Below are 15,575 nucleotides of genomic sequence, written 5' to 3' on the forward strand. Positions count from 1 at the left end.
CCATCTATAAATATATTAAACAACCATGGTGACATTACACATCCCAGTCTAAGACCTACTTTTACCGGGAAGTCATCTCCCTCTCTTCTATACACCCAAACCTGAGCCTCACTATCCTCATAAAAACTCTTTACAGCATTTAGTAACTTACCACCTATTCCATATACTTACAACATCTGCCACATTGCTCCCCTATCCACTCTATCATATGCCTTTTCTAAATCCATAAATGCAATAAAAACTTCCCTACCTTTATCTAAATACAGTTCACATATATGCTTCAATGTAAACACTTGATCTACACATCCCCTACCCACTCTGAAACCTCCTTGCTCATCCGCAATCCTACATTCTGTCTTACCTCTATTTCTTTCAATTATAACCCTACCGTACACTTTTCCTGGTATACTCAGTAAACTTATTCCTCTATAATTTTTACCATCTCTTTTGTCCCCCTTCCCTTTATATAAAGGGACTATACATGCTCTCCGCCAATCCCTAGGTACCTTCCCCTCTTTTATACATTTATTAAACAAAAATACCAACCACCCCAACACTATATCCCCTCATGCTTTTAACATTTCTGTCATGATCCCTTCAGTTCCAGCTGCTTTACCCCCTTTCATTCTACGTAATGCCTCACGCACCTCCCCAACACTCACATCCTGTTCTTCTTCACTCTTAAAAGATGGTATACCTCTCTGGCCAGTGCATGAAATTACCACTTCCCTTTCTTCGTCGACATTTAAAAGTTCGTCAAAGTATTCTCGCCATCTACTCAAAACCTCCATCTCCCCATCTACTAACTCTCCTACTCTGTTTTTAACTGACAAATCCATTCGTTCTTTAGGCTTTCTTAACCTGTTTAACTCACTCCAAATTTTTTTCTTTTTTCATTAAAATTTCTTGACAGTGCCTCTCCCACTCTATCATCTGCTCTCCTTTTGCACTCTTCTTCTTCTGTTGGGTTTCAGGGCCACTGACAGCATACGCTGTATCGAGCCCGGCCGTCCAGTGCTAGGAGAGGGAGTATCGACCAAAGTGGAAGAATGTCTTGACTAATAACTATGTATCATACGTGTCTGATACGCCCTGAAGCCAGCAGGAAGGAGCAGGTACAGGCCAATATCTCCTGACGGTCCAGAGGGCAAAACCCCTCCCTGTTGAGGAGGACAGGTAGAGTGAAAGTGTGCACCCCAAGTGTGCGCAAGGCCGCACGGAAACTAGTCCGTGCAGTGATAACGTGGGCACCACAGCAGGAAGTGTTCCATCGTCTCAGGCTGTGAGGGACACCACGGGCAGTACGGAGAGTCTGTCATCCAAAGGCGATATAGATGAGCCACCAGGCGCGAGTGCCCGACTCGAAGGCGAGTCAGTGCAACGTCCACCAAGCGGTTGGGATGGCGAGCCCAAGGGCAGGGGCCATTAAAAGTTCGGACAGAGCCCAACGCCGAAGAAGAGAGGGAATGTGCAAGACCCTCTTGCCACTGATGACGGATTCCCTTCCAAACAGCCCTTGTGAAATCACTGTGGCCCAGGGCAAGAGGGGTAACAGTAGGAAGTGTGTGCGTGAGGGAGGCCGCCCAATCTGCCACTTCATTACCCCAGATTCCAACATGGGCGGGAACCCACTGAAGGGAGATGCTCCAACCTGGGCTCCCCAAGAAGCGCAGGAGGAGATTGTGTCCGACGAACGAGGACGCACAGTGATCGTGGACGGGCAGAGCACAAAAGTGCCAGGGAAGATTGGGAATCTGAGAAGAGAACCAATGGTTGTGGGGGAATGTGATCTAGGACAAAAGCCAGAGCCTGGTGAATGGCAAAGAGCTCCCCTGCCAGAACAGAATGAACAGGGTCCAACCGCCACGTTTGACACAGGGAGAGATTAGCCAAGAAGGCCGCAGATGATGTGGAAGGGGGGGAGGACCGTGCCGAGCCATCCGTGTAGACGGAGAATGAAGAGCTGTATGTAACAGAGCGAAACTCTTCAAATAGAAATGCAACTAACTGAGGGGGTTCCCTGTTCCTGTAGTGCCAATCCAGGTGAATGTATCATGTCAGGTCCAGCCAGGGAAGTGCCGGAGAGTGGAGAGGGGAGGGAGTCATCACAAGTGCAGGAAGAGTAAGGCAGGACAGGCAACGCTGGGCCCTGGCTACAAAGGAAGGCTGAGCCAAACATGGGGGGACAGAGGCTGTCTCCCACATCTGTGAAGAGAGGCGACAGGGGTGAGTACAAGGCAGAGAGGCCATATGATGGAGTCGTAAACAGTTCCTCGCTGTCCTCACCGACGAGAGAGGGACTATCCCCGATTCTGCTTCCAAGGCTGCGATAGGGGTGGAGGGGAATGCCCCCAGCATATTACGGATGGCTGAATTCTGGAGAATGTCTAAGCGATGAAGACAGGAGGAAGAAGCCGAGCCATAAACCTCACTCGCATAAGTGAGCTTGCTGCGAATCATAGCTATATAGAACTTATAGAGAAGGTCTCGATCTGTCCCCCCACTTGGTGCCAGAGATCCGGCACATAAGTGCAATGCGACGTGCACATGAGAGGTGAAGGGTCGCTATGTGTTTCTTCCATGTCAAGAATGGTGCATCTAAGGTGACTCCCAACCAACGATGAGAAGAGACCAAAGGGATTGGCGTCTGGTTCAATGAGACTGATGGAAGAGTGGGGAGTCGGTGTCTAGTAAAGTTAGTGTCATTAACATCCAAACCCCAGGTGGTGGCCCATGATGTTATGCATTGCAGGGCACCCTGAAGTGTTTCCTGTGCTGTCAGTAAAGCTGGGGCACTGCACATAAGGGCCACATCATCTGCATATACCAGGGTATGCACTCCCTAGATGGAAGGGAGATCTGGCAATAAGACAGAGAAAAGGAGTGGGCTAAGAACAGATCTCTGGGGCACTCCCTGGTATACAGGACAGGGTGAGGACAAAGTGCCACCCACTGCTACATGAATGGTCCTCCCTTGCAAAAAGTTGGCATCCAGCAGAGGGGAGCTCCTGTCAGTCCCATGCGGGCCAGCTTGAAAACCATTGCTGTGTGTGATAGAGTCAAATGCTCTGCGTAGGTTCAAAAATGCAGCCAAAAGGAACTCCCGGCATTCAAATGAAGTGTGCACAAGCTGTGTAAATTGAAGCAAAGGGTTGAGGGTGGACCGACCTTCTTGGAAGCCACTTTGGTTATCAGGCAAGAGGCCATGTTCCTCAATCCACCAGGAGAGATGAGTAGCCACCAGTCATTCCAGCACCTTACCCAAGCAGGGCAGTAGAGCAATAGGCCGGTAAGAGCTCGGTTGGGTATCGTCCTTGCCCAGCTTTAGAATCGGAATCAGAAGTGTGTGTTTCCACATATCAGGGAAGACACCTGTATACCAGCTGGTATTGAAAACCTCCAGCATAGCTTCTGTACAGGAGGGAGGTAGATGTAGTATAAATGAATAGGGTAAGTTGTCCTCCCCTGGAGAAGAGCGGGAAGAAAGCTGGGAAAGTGCCCGCTGCAATTCATGGGAGCTAAAGGGAGATGCCAGCACGTGGCAGTGAACCTTGGGTACGGCAGGTGGCAAAGGGCCCCATTTGATCACCTTAGAGGGTAGAGGAGGAGGAGAAAACATAGGACCAAAGAAATTTGCAAATGTCTCAGCCTTGTCCTAGGGTAAGAGTGGAGTTGCTCCTTCCCCCAGCAGGGAAAAAGTACTTACAGAACGTGATCCCAACATGGAGTGGAAGAAACCCCATGCCTGACTGGCAGAGGTACGAAAAGAAAGAACAGAATAAAGCCCAGGATACACGTTTCGCTTGGAGGAGGGTTCACCGACGAAGAGCGTCTGCCCTTCGGTAAGCCAACTGCTGAGTCCGAGAGGGTTGGCACCGCCACCGTGCCCACGCTGTCCGATGCGCCTTCACTGCACGGAGGCACTCATCATTCCACCATGGAACCCGGGACCATGAACGGGAGAAGCTCCCGGAGAGACAGAATGAACGCGAGCCCGCCTCAAGCATGGCCCCTTGCAGAGACGCAACAGCCTCGTCAAGCAAGGAGTCCTGAGGCAGGCTGTAATCAGCAAGGGCCCGATTATAGTTTGTCCAACTAGCCTGGGTGATTTTTCCACTGTGAACGAACTGCTGTCACCGGCACTGCTAAGGCTTCATTTGTAGAAGTAAGGGCTGGAAGATGGTCACTCCCCATGAAGGGGCCTACAGTAACAGCAGCTGTAGTAAAATATCCACACCCAAGAACAAGGTCTAGGGTAGAAACTCGCCCGGTATAAGGATCCACTCTGGTCTCCAAACCTGGTGGTGTGAGCAACGAAAGGAGAGATGTGAGGAGGGTTTGAAACAGGGCCCTACCTGTGGGATTCACCGATCTCAAAGAAATGGATGGCTCCCAGAACTGGTGCCTTGCATTAAAGTCTCCTATCACAAGCGTAGAACCACGGAGTTGTCCAAAGTAATAGGTAAATTCACTTTGTGTAACCGATCTGCCCGGATTATAGATCAGAAGTATGTTGCACCACTGAGTACCCAAGGCAACTCTCACAGCCAGAGTTTCCAACACTCCATTCTCATAGGTTTGGAGAGAGAGGGCCGTACTCTGGAGCTGGTTGCGTACAAGAAGAGCTAGGCAACCTCTGCTCCCTGCAAGGCGATCCCTACGGTAAACAGCGAAACCAGGCATCCGAAGAGAATGTCGAGGGCGTAACCATGTCTCAGAGAGACCCACCACCAGTGGCTGTACCTCTGCCAGATACCTCTGAAGGTCTGGAAGCTTCCCCAGTACAGAACGTGCGTTCCAAAGAAGAAAACAGAGGGGTGAGAAAGGTTCACGTGTGTGAACTAAGCAGCCCAATAAGGCAAGGGAGAACCGAGAGACAGGGAGTCACAAAAGAGGTGCCCTGGAGGTAAGAATGTAACACTTCCTCCACCAGGAGGAGGATAGGATGATGGAATAAAGCCCAGGCAGGCGAGTGTGAGAAAGTGGGACCCCCAGATATGAAGGGTCCTGGAGTGGAGACAGGCCGAGGATGGGGTTGAGGAGAATTGAGGGGGGGAGTCGGCTGCGAGATGGGAGGCTCCGGGTCGGGTATGATGTCCATCTGAACTGGGCGGGGCACTGAGCAACGAGTCGATTTGGGAACTGTACCACCTCGACGGGAGGATGTGCGTTGTGGACGAGGGGGGCATGTCCAATAATTTCTACAACGGAAGCCGGGTCCGAGGACACCCTGAGTTGATGTTGCCCCGGGGGTGGGGAATCCTCTAAAGGGGAAGAGAGGTCCACAAGAGCCCCAAACCGATTTGTAACAGGGATATTAGCCCTCACAGCTGCGGAGTACAGATGCCCTGGCCATGTTGATGTTGGGGAGACTCCCTTAGTGGGGGGCACTGGAGGCGAAGGAGGTAGGGGCTGACAGACAGGAGTTACAGTCATTGAGTGAACAAGACTGGGCCCTGGCTGAGTTTGCCAAATCAAGAGCCTGGCAATATGCTGGGCAAGACTGGGAGGTAACCTTGTGGTTCCCTTAACAGAAGCAGCATGAAGCCAGGCGGGTACAGGTAATGCCGTCTTTAACTACTGGGTGAAACCCGCTGCAGTTCGCATATCTTACCTTACCACGGCAGCAAGACAACTCCCCATGCCCGAAAAGGAAACATTTCCGACACCGGAGTAAAGGAAAAGTATAAGGAAGAACAGGAAATCTTAGATTGCCAAAAGTCACAAATTTTGGGAGAGCACCCGAAAAAAATACACAAACCATACTAGATGGGGTAGGACGATTCAAGAGGCTCCAAACCTCCCGCAAACCTAAGTCGTCACCCCCACTGTGAACCAATTCAGAGTGGATCTCCTCATTTGAGAGCGATGTAGAAATCGGTCCAATTCTGCCGTAACAACAGCCAGCAGCGAGGATTGAGGAGCGGACCTCCCAGCAGACAACATTCCACCTACCCAGGACATGAATGGCATTTAGTGGCAAATTTCTAGCCAGAAAAGACTTACGATGGATCCGGAGCCTTAGGGCTGCACCCCTACCGAGTTGGACGCCCCCATCTATGCAAGCCTTGCCGAAAGGAGATCCACTGATAATGTTGGTGATGTCCCGTGGGTTGGCGAAGGGCGTACCGCCATCCTTAGGATGCACAAGAACCACCATCATGTCTGGAGTAATGTGAGAAGGAGCATAGTCTGGATAAGTGGTGGGTTGGCGTTTTGGGCTAGACAGGGGCCTGGCACTGTCGTCAACCTCAAGGGCCAGTTTGTTTATCCCTGTAGGGGGCACACTAGCCATATCTTGGTCTGACGGTAGTGGAACAGTTGTCAACTGAGTAGAGACAGGAGGGGGGTCCCTCCCTATGGGGGCGAACGGCATCTCAGTCGAACCCCCCATAAATGGGCCACACAACACCGCCTGATGGAGAAGACAATGGCAACTCAAGCACACAAGAAAAGAAAGAATGTGAAGGAGAGCCTAAACAGGGCCTACACCACCAATAAACAACTGAGGAACCTTCATAAGACACGTCCACACTCCACCAATGCCGGCCGAGCTCTCCTTTTGCACTCTCTTCACCTTTTTCTTACTCTCCATATACTTTACTCTTCTTTTAACACTTCTGCTTTGCAAAAACCTCTCATAAGCTAACTTTTTTCTTTTATCACACCCTTTACTTCATCATTCCACCAATCACTCCTCTTTCCTCCTGCCCCCACCCTCCTATAACCACAAACTTCTGCCCCACATTCTAACTGCATTTTTAAAACTATTCCAACCCTCTTCAAACCCCTCCCCCCACTACTCATACTTGCACCAGCCCACCTTTCTGCCAATAGCTGCTTATATCTCACCCGAATTTCCTCCTCCCTTAGTTTATACACTTTCACCTCCTCCTTGCTTGTTATTGCCATTTTCCTCTTTTTCCATCTACCTCTTACTCTAACTGTAGCTATAACTATTCACTGTAATATTACAAAATTGTAAAACTATAATGCTTCAAAATTGAAATGTTCAAATTTCATTGTTTAACCCTTAAACTGTCCAAACGTAGATCTACGTTCAGTTCACTTTCATGGCGCTCTGTTTTGAAAAATAATTTTTTTTTTTCCTTTTAAAATGAAGAGCACATTTTTCTACATGTTATCAGATTAAAAAAACAACTTAAGGTCAGTACTTACCGAGATATAAGACCGTGAAGTTGGCTCTGGATGCTCACCTGTCAGCAACATCGACTCCTGCCGCTTGCAGAAGTGTTGCCAATATACCTTTTTTTCTCGTTTTTATTTTAATTTATATATTTTTTCTGTTCTGATATTTACAATTTATAGCAGTACTTGTAATTTCATAGCCAATCTTTGTTCTGACACTAATATTAGGTACTGAAATAGTGCTCAAAGAGTCACAATCACATTGACAGGTGAACATTTACAACTGCTACACTATGTATAATAACTGTACTTATGTGTACATGTGAGACAGAGATATAGACAGAGAAACAGCCAGAGACAGCTAAAGCAAGACAGCCAGCTGGCCAGCCTGCAGAATACATAAGAATATAAGAAAGAAGGAACACTGCAGCAGGCCTACTGGCCCATGGCTTAGACCCATGACCCACCTATTCAGGTCATATCCATTGCAGGAAGGAGCATGACATCAGACCTAGTAGCACAAGCTAGTCAGGTCCAACTCACACCCACTCACACTCACTCATGTATTTATCTAACCTGCTTTTACTTTCCTCTTAACCCCTTGACTGTCGCGGTCGTATATATAAGTCATGGGAGATACCCTGTTTGACGTATCTATACACATAAATTCTAGCAGCCTCAAATCAAGCGGGAGGGGGCTGGTAGGCCTACACGAGAGTTAATGGGTCTCAGTGGTCAGTGTGCACCCTGTGAAAAAATCTGGGACTCAGCAGTGCATTGTAGTCCAGTAGTCCATTTTCACCATGCCTCGCGGTAAGAAGTTCCTCACTCCTGGGCAGACTGGAGGTCTTTTGTTCCCAAGTGATAGCTCAAAGAGTGATGAAAGTGTCAGTGAAATTGAATTTCCTGGTTTTGAAGCGGGTGTGACCGAGAAAAGTGCCCAGGATAACATAATTAGTGATGAAAACCCAGATTACCCCAAAACCTTCCACCTCTGGTGCTGGGCCGGCTTGTTCATGTTCACCTGTACCAGGACGAAAGAGGAAACTATTTGCCCGTGTACAAGACTCAGATGTGAGCAGTGCAAGTGATAGTGATTTCAAGGTAATTGAAAGCAGTTCTAGTTGTGACAGTGAGAGTGAATATTCCCCAGTGAAGCGGCAGTATATACGACGTCGCATGCGGTCTGGTAGTGTGCCATATGCTCTTCCAAGAGGAAGGAATACATCTCGGAGCACATCCCGTGGCCCTACACCACGTCCTGATAGTGAAGATGACGATATTGTTACGATGGGTATCAATGATGCAAGTGAGGCAGCAGGCGGTGGTGGTGATAGTGATGGTGGCATGAGTCATGTGACACCAGCAGCAGGCCACGCTACTACCCGCGCTGTTGACTCTGCACAACTACAACCAGCCTCACCCGACCCCATACTCTCACAACCTGCACAACCACAACCACATTACAATATCCAGAATGCACCAGCTGACCGCATCTGGGATTGGCAGCAAGATGACGAGTTTGTTCCCAATTCCCATGACTTTGATGGAGGACAAAGTGGAATACGGCCATCATGTACACTTGGGAACAATCCCACTAAACTGGAATGCTTTCAGTTATTCTTCGATGAACCCTTGATGGACATTATTGTCAGGGAAAGGAATACATACTATGAGTACACCATGCCAAACACTATTCTGTCACCAAGATCACGCCTACACCAGTGGAAGGACACAACTGTGGCAGAGATGTACCTGTTCTTTGCCATAATAATGCTTATGCCACATGTGTATAAGCATAGTGTCAACACATACTGGGCGACAGACCGCCTGATTTCAACCCCTGCTTTCAGTGACATTATACCAGTGAATAGATTTGTGTTACTGCTACGTATGTTACACTTTTCAGACAAAACCAGGCCTGACAGAAGCACCAGGTTATATAAGATCAGATGTGTGTTTATGTACCTGAAACAAAAGTGCTGTATGTATTTTTATCCCTTCAGGAAGCTTGTTATTGATGAGTCTTTGATTTTGTTCAAAGGAAGACTCTCATTCAAGCAGTATATACCAAGCAAGAGGAAACGCTTTGGTATAAAGTTATTTGTTCTGTGTGATTGCAAAACTGGTCTGGTTTTGGATATAATTGTGTACACTGGCAATAAAACATTGGAAGATACCAGAAAGTTACTGGGTATCTCTGGTGATGTTATTAGAACAATGATGGAGCCATATCTTGGTAAGAGGCATATTTTATATACTGACAACTGGTACACAAGCCCTATACTCAGTGATTTCTTGCGAGTGAACATGACAGATGTGTGTGGCACAGTGCGTGGAAATCGTAAACATATGCCTAGGTTTGATGCTGGCAGTCGTAGAGGTGAAGTGCAGGTGTTTGCTGCCAATGACATCATGGCATTTCGGTGGCATGACAAACGTGATGTCACACTGCTGACATCAGTTCACCAACACGAAATGGAAGACACTGGCAAGCAGAATAGAGACCAATCAACCCATTGTAAAACCTGCAGCTGTGATGGATTACAACCTCAATATGCACTTAGTGGACAAATGTGACATGCAGATTGGGTTTGCTGACTGTGTTCGCAAGAGTTATAAGTGGTACATAAAACTGTTTTTCCATCTTCTTGACATTTCCATGCTGAATGCTTATAATATGTATAAGTTGAAGACCAAGAAGAAACCCAAATATGGTGAATTTTGTTTGTCAGTCATCAGACAAATAATATTCAAGTAGCAAGAAACAACACCTGCAATAGACCAGCGCCCACGAAATTATCAACACATGTCCTCTCGTCTGAGGCCTGGTGATCACTACCCCATACCACTGCCTGCTACTACTGCCAAGAAAAATGCTCAGAAGAGGTGTTTTGTCTGTGGACATACCACAAAACGCCCACAAAAACGCAGAGACACTCGTTTTATGTATGAGGAGTGTAAGACACCATTGTGCTTATACCCATGTTTCAAAGAATTCCACAAGCTGCAGCACTTCTAGAAAAGTGTCCAGTGATTGTACATATGTATATATATTATAGCACAATCGTAATAAACATTTGTTTACATTGTTTGTTTGTGTAAACAAGTTTTAGCAACATTATAATGATACGAGTGTTTTTGCTATAATTGTGTTACATTCAACGAGTGTATATTTGAACATTGCACAATAATTTGGTCTCATAGGCCACAAAAGTTATGTGAAAAAATAAAATAGTGAAAAAAATAAGAAACCATCGAATACAAGTAAATCAAAGTTTACCGGGTGAGCGGCAGTCACCGCTGTTGCCACTAGCAGATAAATTTCAGCAAACTTCAGGACTCTTATATTTTGGCAAGTACTGATGGGAATTTTTTTTTTTTTGGGGGACTAAAACAATCAGAAAAATAATCTTAACATTTTCATAAGAAAAAATAATTTTTTTTTTCGAATATTTTGTGACACCAGGAGACACTTCAGGATTGGGCCTTTCGACAGTCAAAGGGTTAAAATGGGAGTGTTAATGTGACATGGCATCAGTGAATCCTTGGTGTTTGCCATGCTATTTGCTCTAGCTGGCGCTCAGTTGAACTGGTGCTCCCACAAGGTACCAAGTGCTCCCAGATTTTTTAAAAGTGCACACACCCATTCTTTCATGTCTATTGTGCCAAATTTGAAGGAATGAAAAATAAAATGCTGATCTACGTTTGAAGTGCTACGCATACAAACGTAGGTCTACGTTTGGACAGTTTAACCCTTAAACAGTCCAAATAGATCGACGTTCAAATCCGTAGTGCTCCAAAAGTAGATCTATGTTTTTTTTACATATTTTCAAATATAACAAAAAAAAAAAAAACAATGTAGATAAAAGTTTTTTTTACACATTTTCAAATGTAAAAAAAAAAAAAAGGTGATGTACATTTTTTTACATACTTTCAAATGTTGAAAAAATGTATATATACATTTGGACCATTTAAGGGTTAAGAGTTAAAATACTCAATTGTACAGTGGAACCTCAAATATCGAACTTTCTTCGTTCCAGATGGCTGTTCGAGTGCCATTACCGAACGAATTTATTCCCATCAGGAATAATGTATATTAGATTAGTTCATTTCAGACCCTCAAAAATACACTTATAAAAGAACTTACAAAAATACACTTACATAATTGGTTAAGTTGGGAGCAGTTCGATATTTGAGGTTCCACTGTAACTGATATTGAAAACTGTTTACTGCAACTGTTACCATTAAATCTATTATAGCTTAGATAATCTTAAGTTAATTTTAAGCCTGCCCATAATGCTCTGCATACAAGGGGCTTTTGACGTGTACACCCATCTACTATAATACCTCGTACAACTATGTATCATGTCCTAATAGACATTTGTAATTGTAATATCAAGATTATTACATACAGGCCTGACAATACGTTTAGGGTTTGTGCACTTCTATGTAAAGTATTTGTCATTGAATTTAAGTCGTACAAAGAACCAAGATAAAAGCAGAACAGTATTTAGGTAAATAACCAAAGACAAACCATAGTATAAAAATGTATTAGTCATATATTCTGTTATACAAGTCATTAAGACAACTATCAATGGCAACCTTAAAAATATTAAGTGTGTAGCAGTAATTAAAATGTCTGCAGTTACACTGTTTATATAAACACTTCCAGATTATTATATACAAGGATAAATGTACATTTAATATAATTACTTTATTTCTAGGAAGAGCAAAACCTGTGAAAGTTATATAACACTGCACCTAAGAGGGGGGGGGGTAAAGAGAAGACTGGGGTGTAGATGGAAGAACAGTCTCTAAAAACAGCAACACCTCCAGGCAATGACACAAAACAGTGCCAGAAAATAAAATATTTATTGCAAGATAAGAGCAACAAAACCAGGTAGGTGATTGCATCACAAGCAAATTTGGTGTACTCTAATGAATGGGGCTCCTGTTCACACAATGACCATGAGTGTAATGTGGTTGCCAATAATGTATAGGTGAGCAAATAATGTTTTCTATAACCAGAAGTAATGGTGGAAGGGTGAACAAACAAACTCATAAGAAAGCAAGTGGTGATATGTTATTATTAGTATATTTACATGGAAAGGAGGGGGGGGTGTTAAACCAGTACGGATCATACAGTGCCTTCCATTACTCCATGTATTTAGTGAAGGGATTCAGGGAAACCGGTTATTTTATATAACCGGACTTGAGTCCTGGAAATGGGAAGTACAATGCCTGCACTCTAAAGGAGGGGTTTGGGATATTGGCAGTTTGGAGAGATATATTTTATTTTTATACGTACATATATACTTTTAAGCTGTTGTATTCTGGGCACCTCTGCAAAAACAGTGATTATGTATGAGTGAGGTGAAAGTGTTGAATGATGATGAAAGTATTTTCTTTTTGGGGATTTTCTTTCTCTTTGGGTCACCCTGCCTCGGTGGGAGACGGCCGACTTGTTGAAAAAAAAAAAAAATAATATATCCCCACCTGCTAAGTGGGGATATAGTGAAGGAGTGGGTGGTGTTTCCTCAATATTTGTGATAGAAAGGAAGGTACCAAAGGACTGGGTAGTGTGTGCATAGTTCCCTTGTATAAGATAAAAAGGGAACGAGAGATAATCTAAGAATCATAGGGGTAATATGTCTGTTGAGCATACCAGGTAATGTTTATGGTAGACATATTACTGAAAGGGTTAGGAGTAAAAAAAAAAAAAAAAGATTGCTGAGGAGCAGGAAGGATTGAGGATGAGTAAGACCAAAAGTTACACTGAAAAATAAGAGTAATACTGCCCTCAAACACCATCTCTCCTGCCTCCAGCTGCCTCCTCACTGCAACACAAAATCTGTGCTTCACATCCACACAAGTTTTGGTACTGCTATACTCCAGTACATTCCCCTCGACTTCACTGATAAAGTGTCTCAAGATCACCGTGTCATCAAAAAGTAACTGACAACTCCCACTATTTGTTAAATTTATCTCTTAATCACACACTTCTCTCTAATAAGCTAGCATTCATTACTTTTACAGCCCAATCTATAAATATGTAAAACAGCCATGGTTACATCACATATACCCATCTAAGACTTACTTTTACTGGAATACAGTCTCCTTCTCTCTCTCCTACATACCCTAAACTGTGCCTCGCTATCTACACAAAATATCTTTACTGCTTTAAACTACCAGTTATTCCATACACTTGCAACATCTGCCACATTGCTCACCTATCCATTTTCTAAATCCATAAAGGCACTGAAGAGTTCATCTTTCTTTCAATACTGTTCATTTATGTGCTTCAATTTAAATAATGTCTATACATATCCTACCCTTCCTAAAAACCTCGTTCCTCCTCAATACTACTATCTTACCCATAATCTTTTCGATAATAACTACCATACACTACCTCGTATACTCAACAGGCTTATTCCCATATAATTCTTACACTTATCCCTTTTTACTTTTTACCCTTATTCAAAGATTGCAAGCATACTCTCTGCCAGTCCTAGGTACCTTCTCATTTCATGCATATATTGAACAAATGCACCAATCGCAACAAAATTATCTCCATCTGCTTTTAACATGAATCTTCATCCCATCTATTCTAGCTTATTTAGTCCCTTTCATTGTAAATCTCTCCCACACACCTATGAGGTGTTACACCTCCCTGCACAATCCAAAAGATCACTGCTCACTTCTCCAACATTCATCAATTCCTTAAAATATTCTTCATTTACCCCGTACCTCTGCCTCCCCATCCATTGGTTTCCCTATTTTGATTTTAACTGTTAAATCTGTTACCAAGGCTTTCTCAACTGAAAATTTGCTGACAAAACTTCAAGTCTCTCATCAGCTCTCCTCTTGTACTCCCTCATCACTTTTGCTCTCCATATACTCTTCCCTCCTTATGAGACTTCTACATTGTGAAAACCTTCCATATACCAACTTTCTCCCTTACCACATTCTGCCAATCACTCTTCTCTCCTGCAAACTTTTGCTACACACTAATACAGAATTCTTAAATCTACCGCATAACTCCTATACCCCCCCCCCCCCGCAGCCCCCAATTACCTGTACTCTAATAGTTGCATAAATCCTGCCCTCTCCTCTCCTATAATTTATAAACTTTCGCTTCACTTACCTACCAATGACATTCTCCTTGTATCCCATCTACCTCTTGCTCTCACTGTAGCTAATACTAAATAATTATCTGATATGCAGGTACTCCTCACTTAGCGACCTACCTGTTTAACGATCACTCAGACTTATGACCAGCTCTCCAAGAAATATGCAAACCAAAGTAATGTGTATTAGAGCTGATTTCCTCTATTCTGTTTATTACAGTATACAGTACACTGCATAAACATTTAAAAATATACTAAAAGTGTTATAAATGGTGCAGAGGTGACATTAAAACAATATCTAAAGATGGCTGACAAACCCACTACCAGTACAGCATGCTCCTCGCTTAACGACTAATTCACTCATTGATCTACTCTTAGGAATGGAACTCAATCGTTAAGCGAGGGGTATCCATAAGTCATCCCTGTAAGACAATCCAGAAGACTACTCATCAACAGTCAACCGTGGCAAAATATGGCCAAAGCTGATACAAGACAAAATGCAAACAAATGCATGCATGAATGATCGCCATACCTTTGATGGCTTTTGATAATTTTCCTACTCTCACAGCCTGGCCCTAGATCAGGCTTGTCTGGTCAGCCAAGCTGTTATGGCCAGCAGCCTGTTGGCTTACATATCCATCATGGAGGGCATGCACACACACCCGCGCACACACAATATACAGTATAGACAAATGTAATGGAATGGTGAAAAACATGACAAGGTAGGTATGCAGGAAGAACCATATAAATATTTTTGTTTTACAAGCTCTGCCCTGTGGACACCAAACTTCAAAATAAATTTGTCTTATTATATTATTTTCAGAAACAATTCCAACCTCAAAAAGCTGAAATATTATTGTTAAACTGTGGCCCCTCTAAATGACTCAGGGAAGCATACTGCAGGTTTCAGATTTCATTGTTGGTACTATCACGTGCACGATTCATCTCTATCATAGAAGCCAAGATGTACTTAGTTGGCTGGTTTTGCAAATGTCCAAAGCTTAGCTTCTCTGAAAAAAAAAAAAAGTTACAATAATTGTTTAAAGCTACAAAATTCAAGATTAAATAAACACCAATTTCTTGACTTACCTCACAAAAAAGTTAACTGAGGGGTGTGAGTTTGAATGGGATGCTAATGGAGAATAAGTGCCTAGTATCCAACCACTTCAAATAAATTGCAAATGTAATATTAAGAGGACTAAGAGAGACACAGCAAAGTGAAAATAAATGAATACTGAAAGAGCAAAAATGAGTGACTCGGGAGACGGAACAAAAAGATGAGAAATCCTGCCAAAG

At 43.9% G+C, this 15,575-nt stretch overlaps 1 protein-coding gene across 1 annotated transcript in view; it reads right to left on the reverse strand.

The window, feature by feature from the left end:
• Positions 1–12,545: 12,545 nt before the first annotated feature.
• Positions 12,546–15,575, reverse strand: part of LOC128690366 (titin homolog) — a 117,056-nt gene continuing 114,026 nt past the window's right edge. The window contains exon 5 of the mRNA XM_070080360.1: positions 12,546–15,289. Coding sequence (XP_069936461.1) covers positions 15,186–15,289 — 104 coding nt within the window. The 3' untranslated portion in view covers positions 12,546–15,185. The remainder of the gene's footprint in view (positions 15,290–15,575) is intronic.

This window comes from Cherax quadricarinatus, unplaced genomic scaffold (genome assembly GCF_038502225.1).
Source record: "Cherax quadricarinatus isolate ZL_2023a unplaced genomic scaffold, ASM3850222v1 Contig344, whole genome shotgun sequence".
Classification (NCBI taxonomy): domain Eukaryota; kingdom Metazoa; phylum Arthropoda; class Malacostraca; order Decapoda; family Parastacidae; genus Cherax; species Cherax quadricarinatus.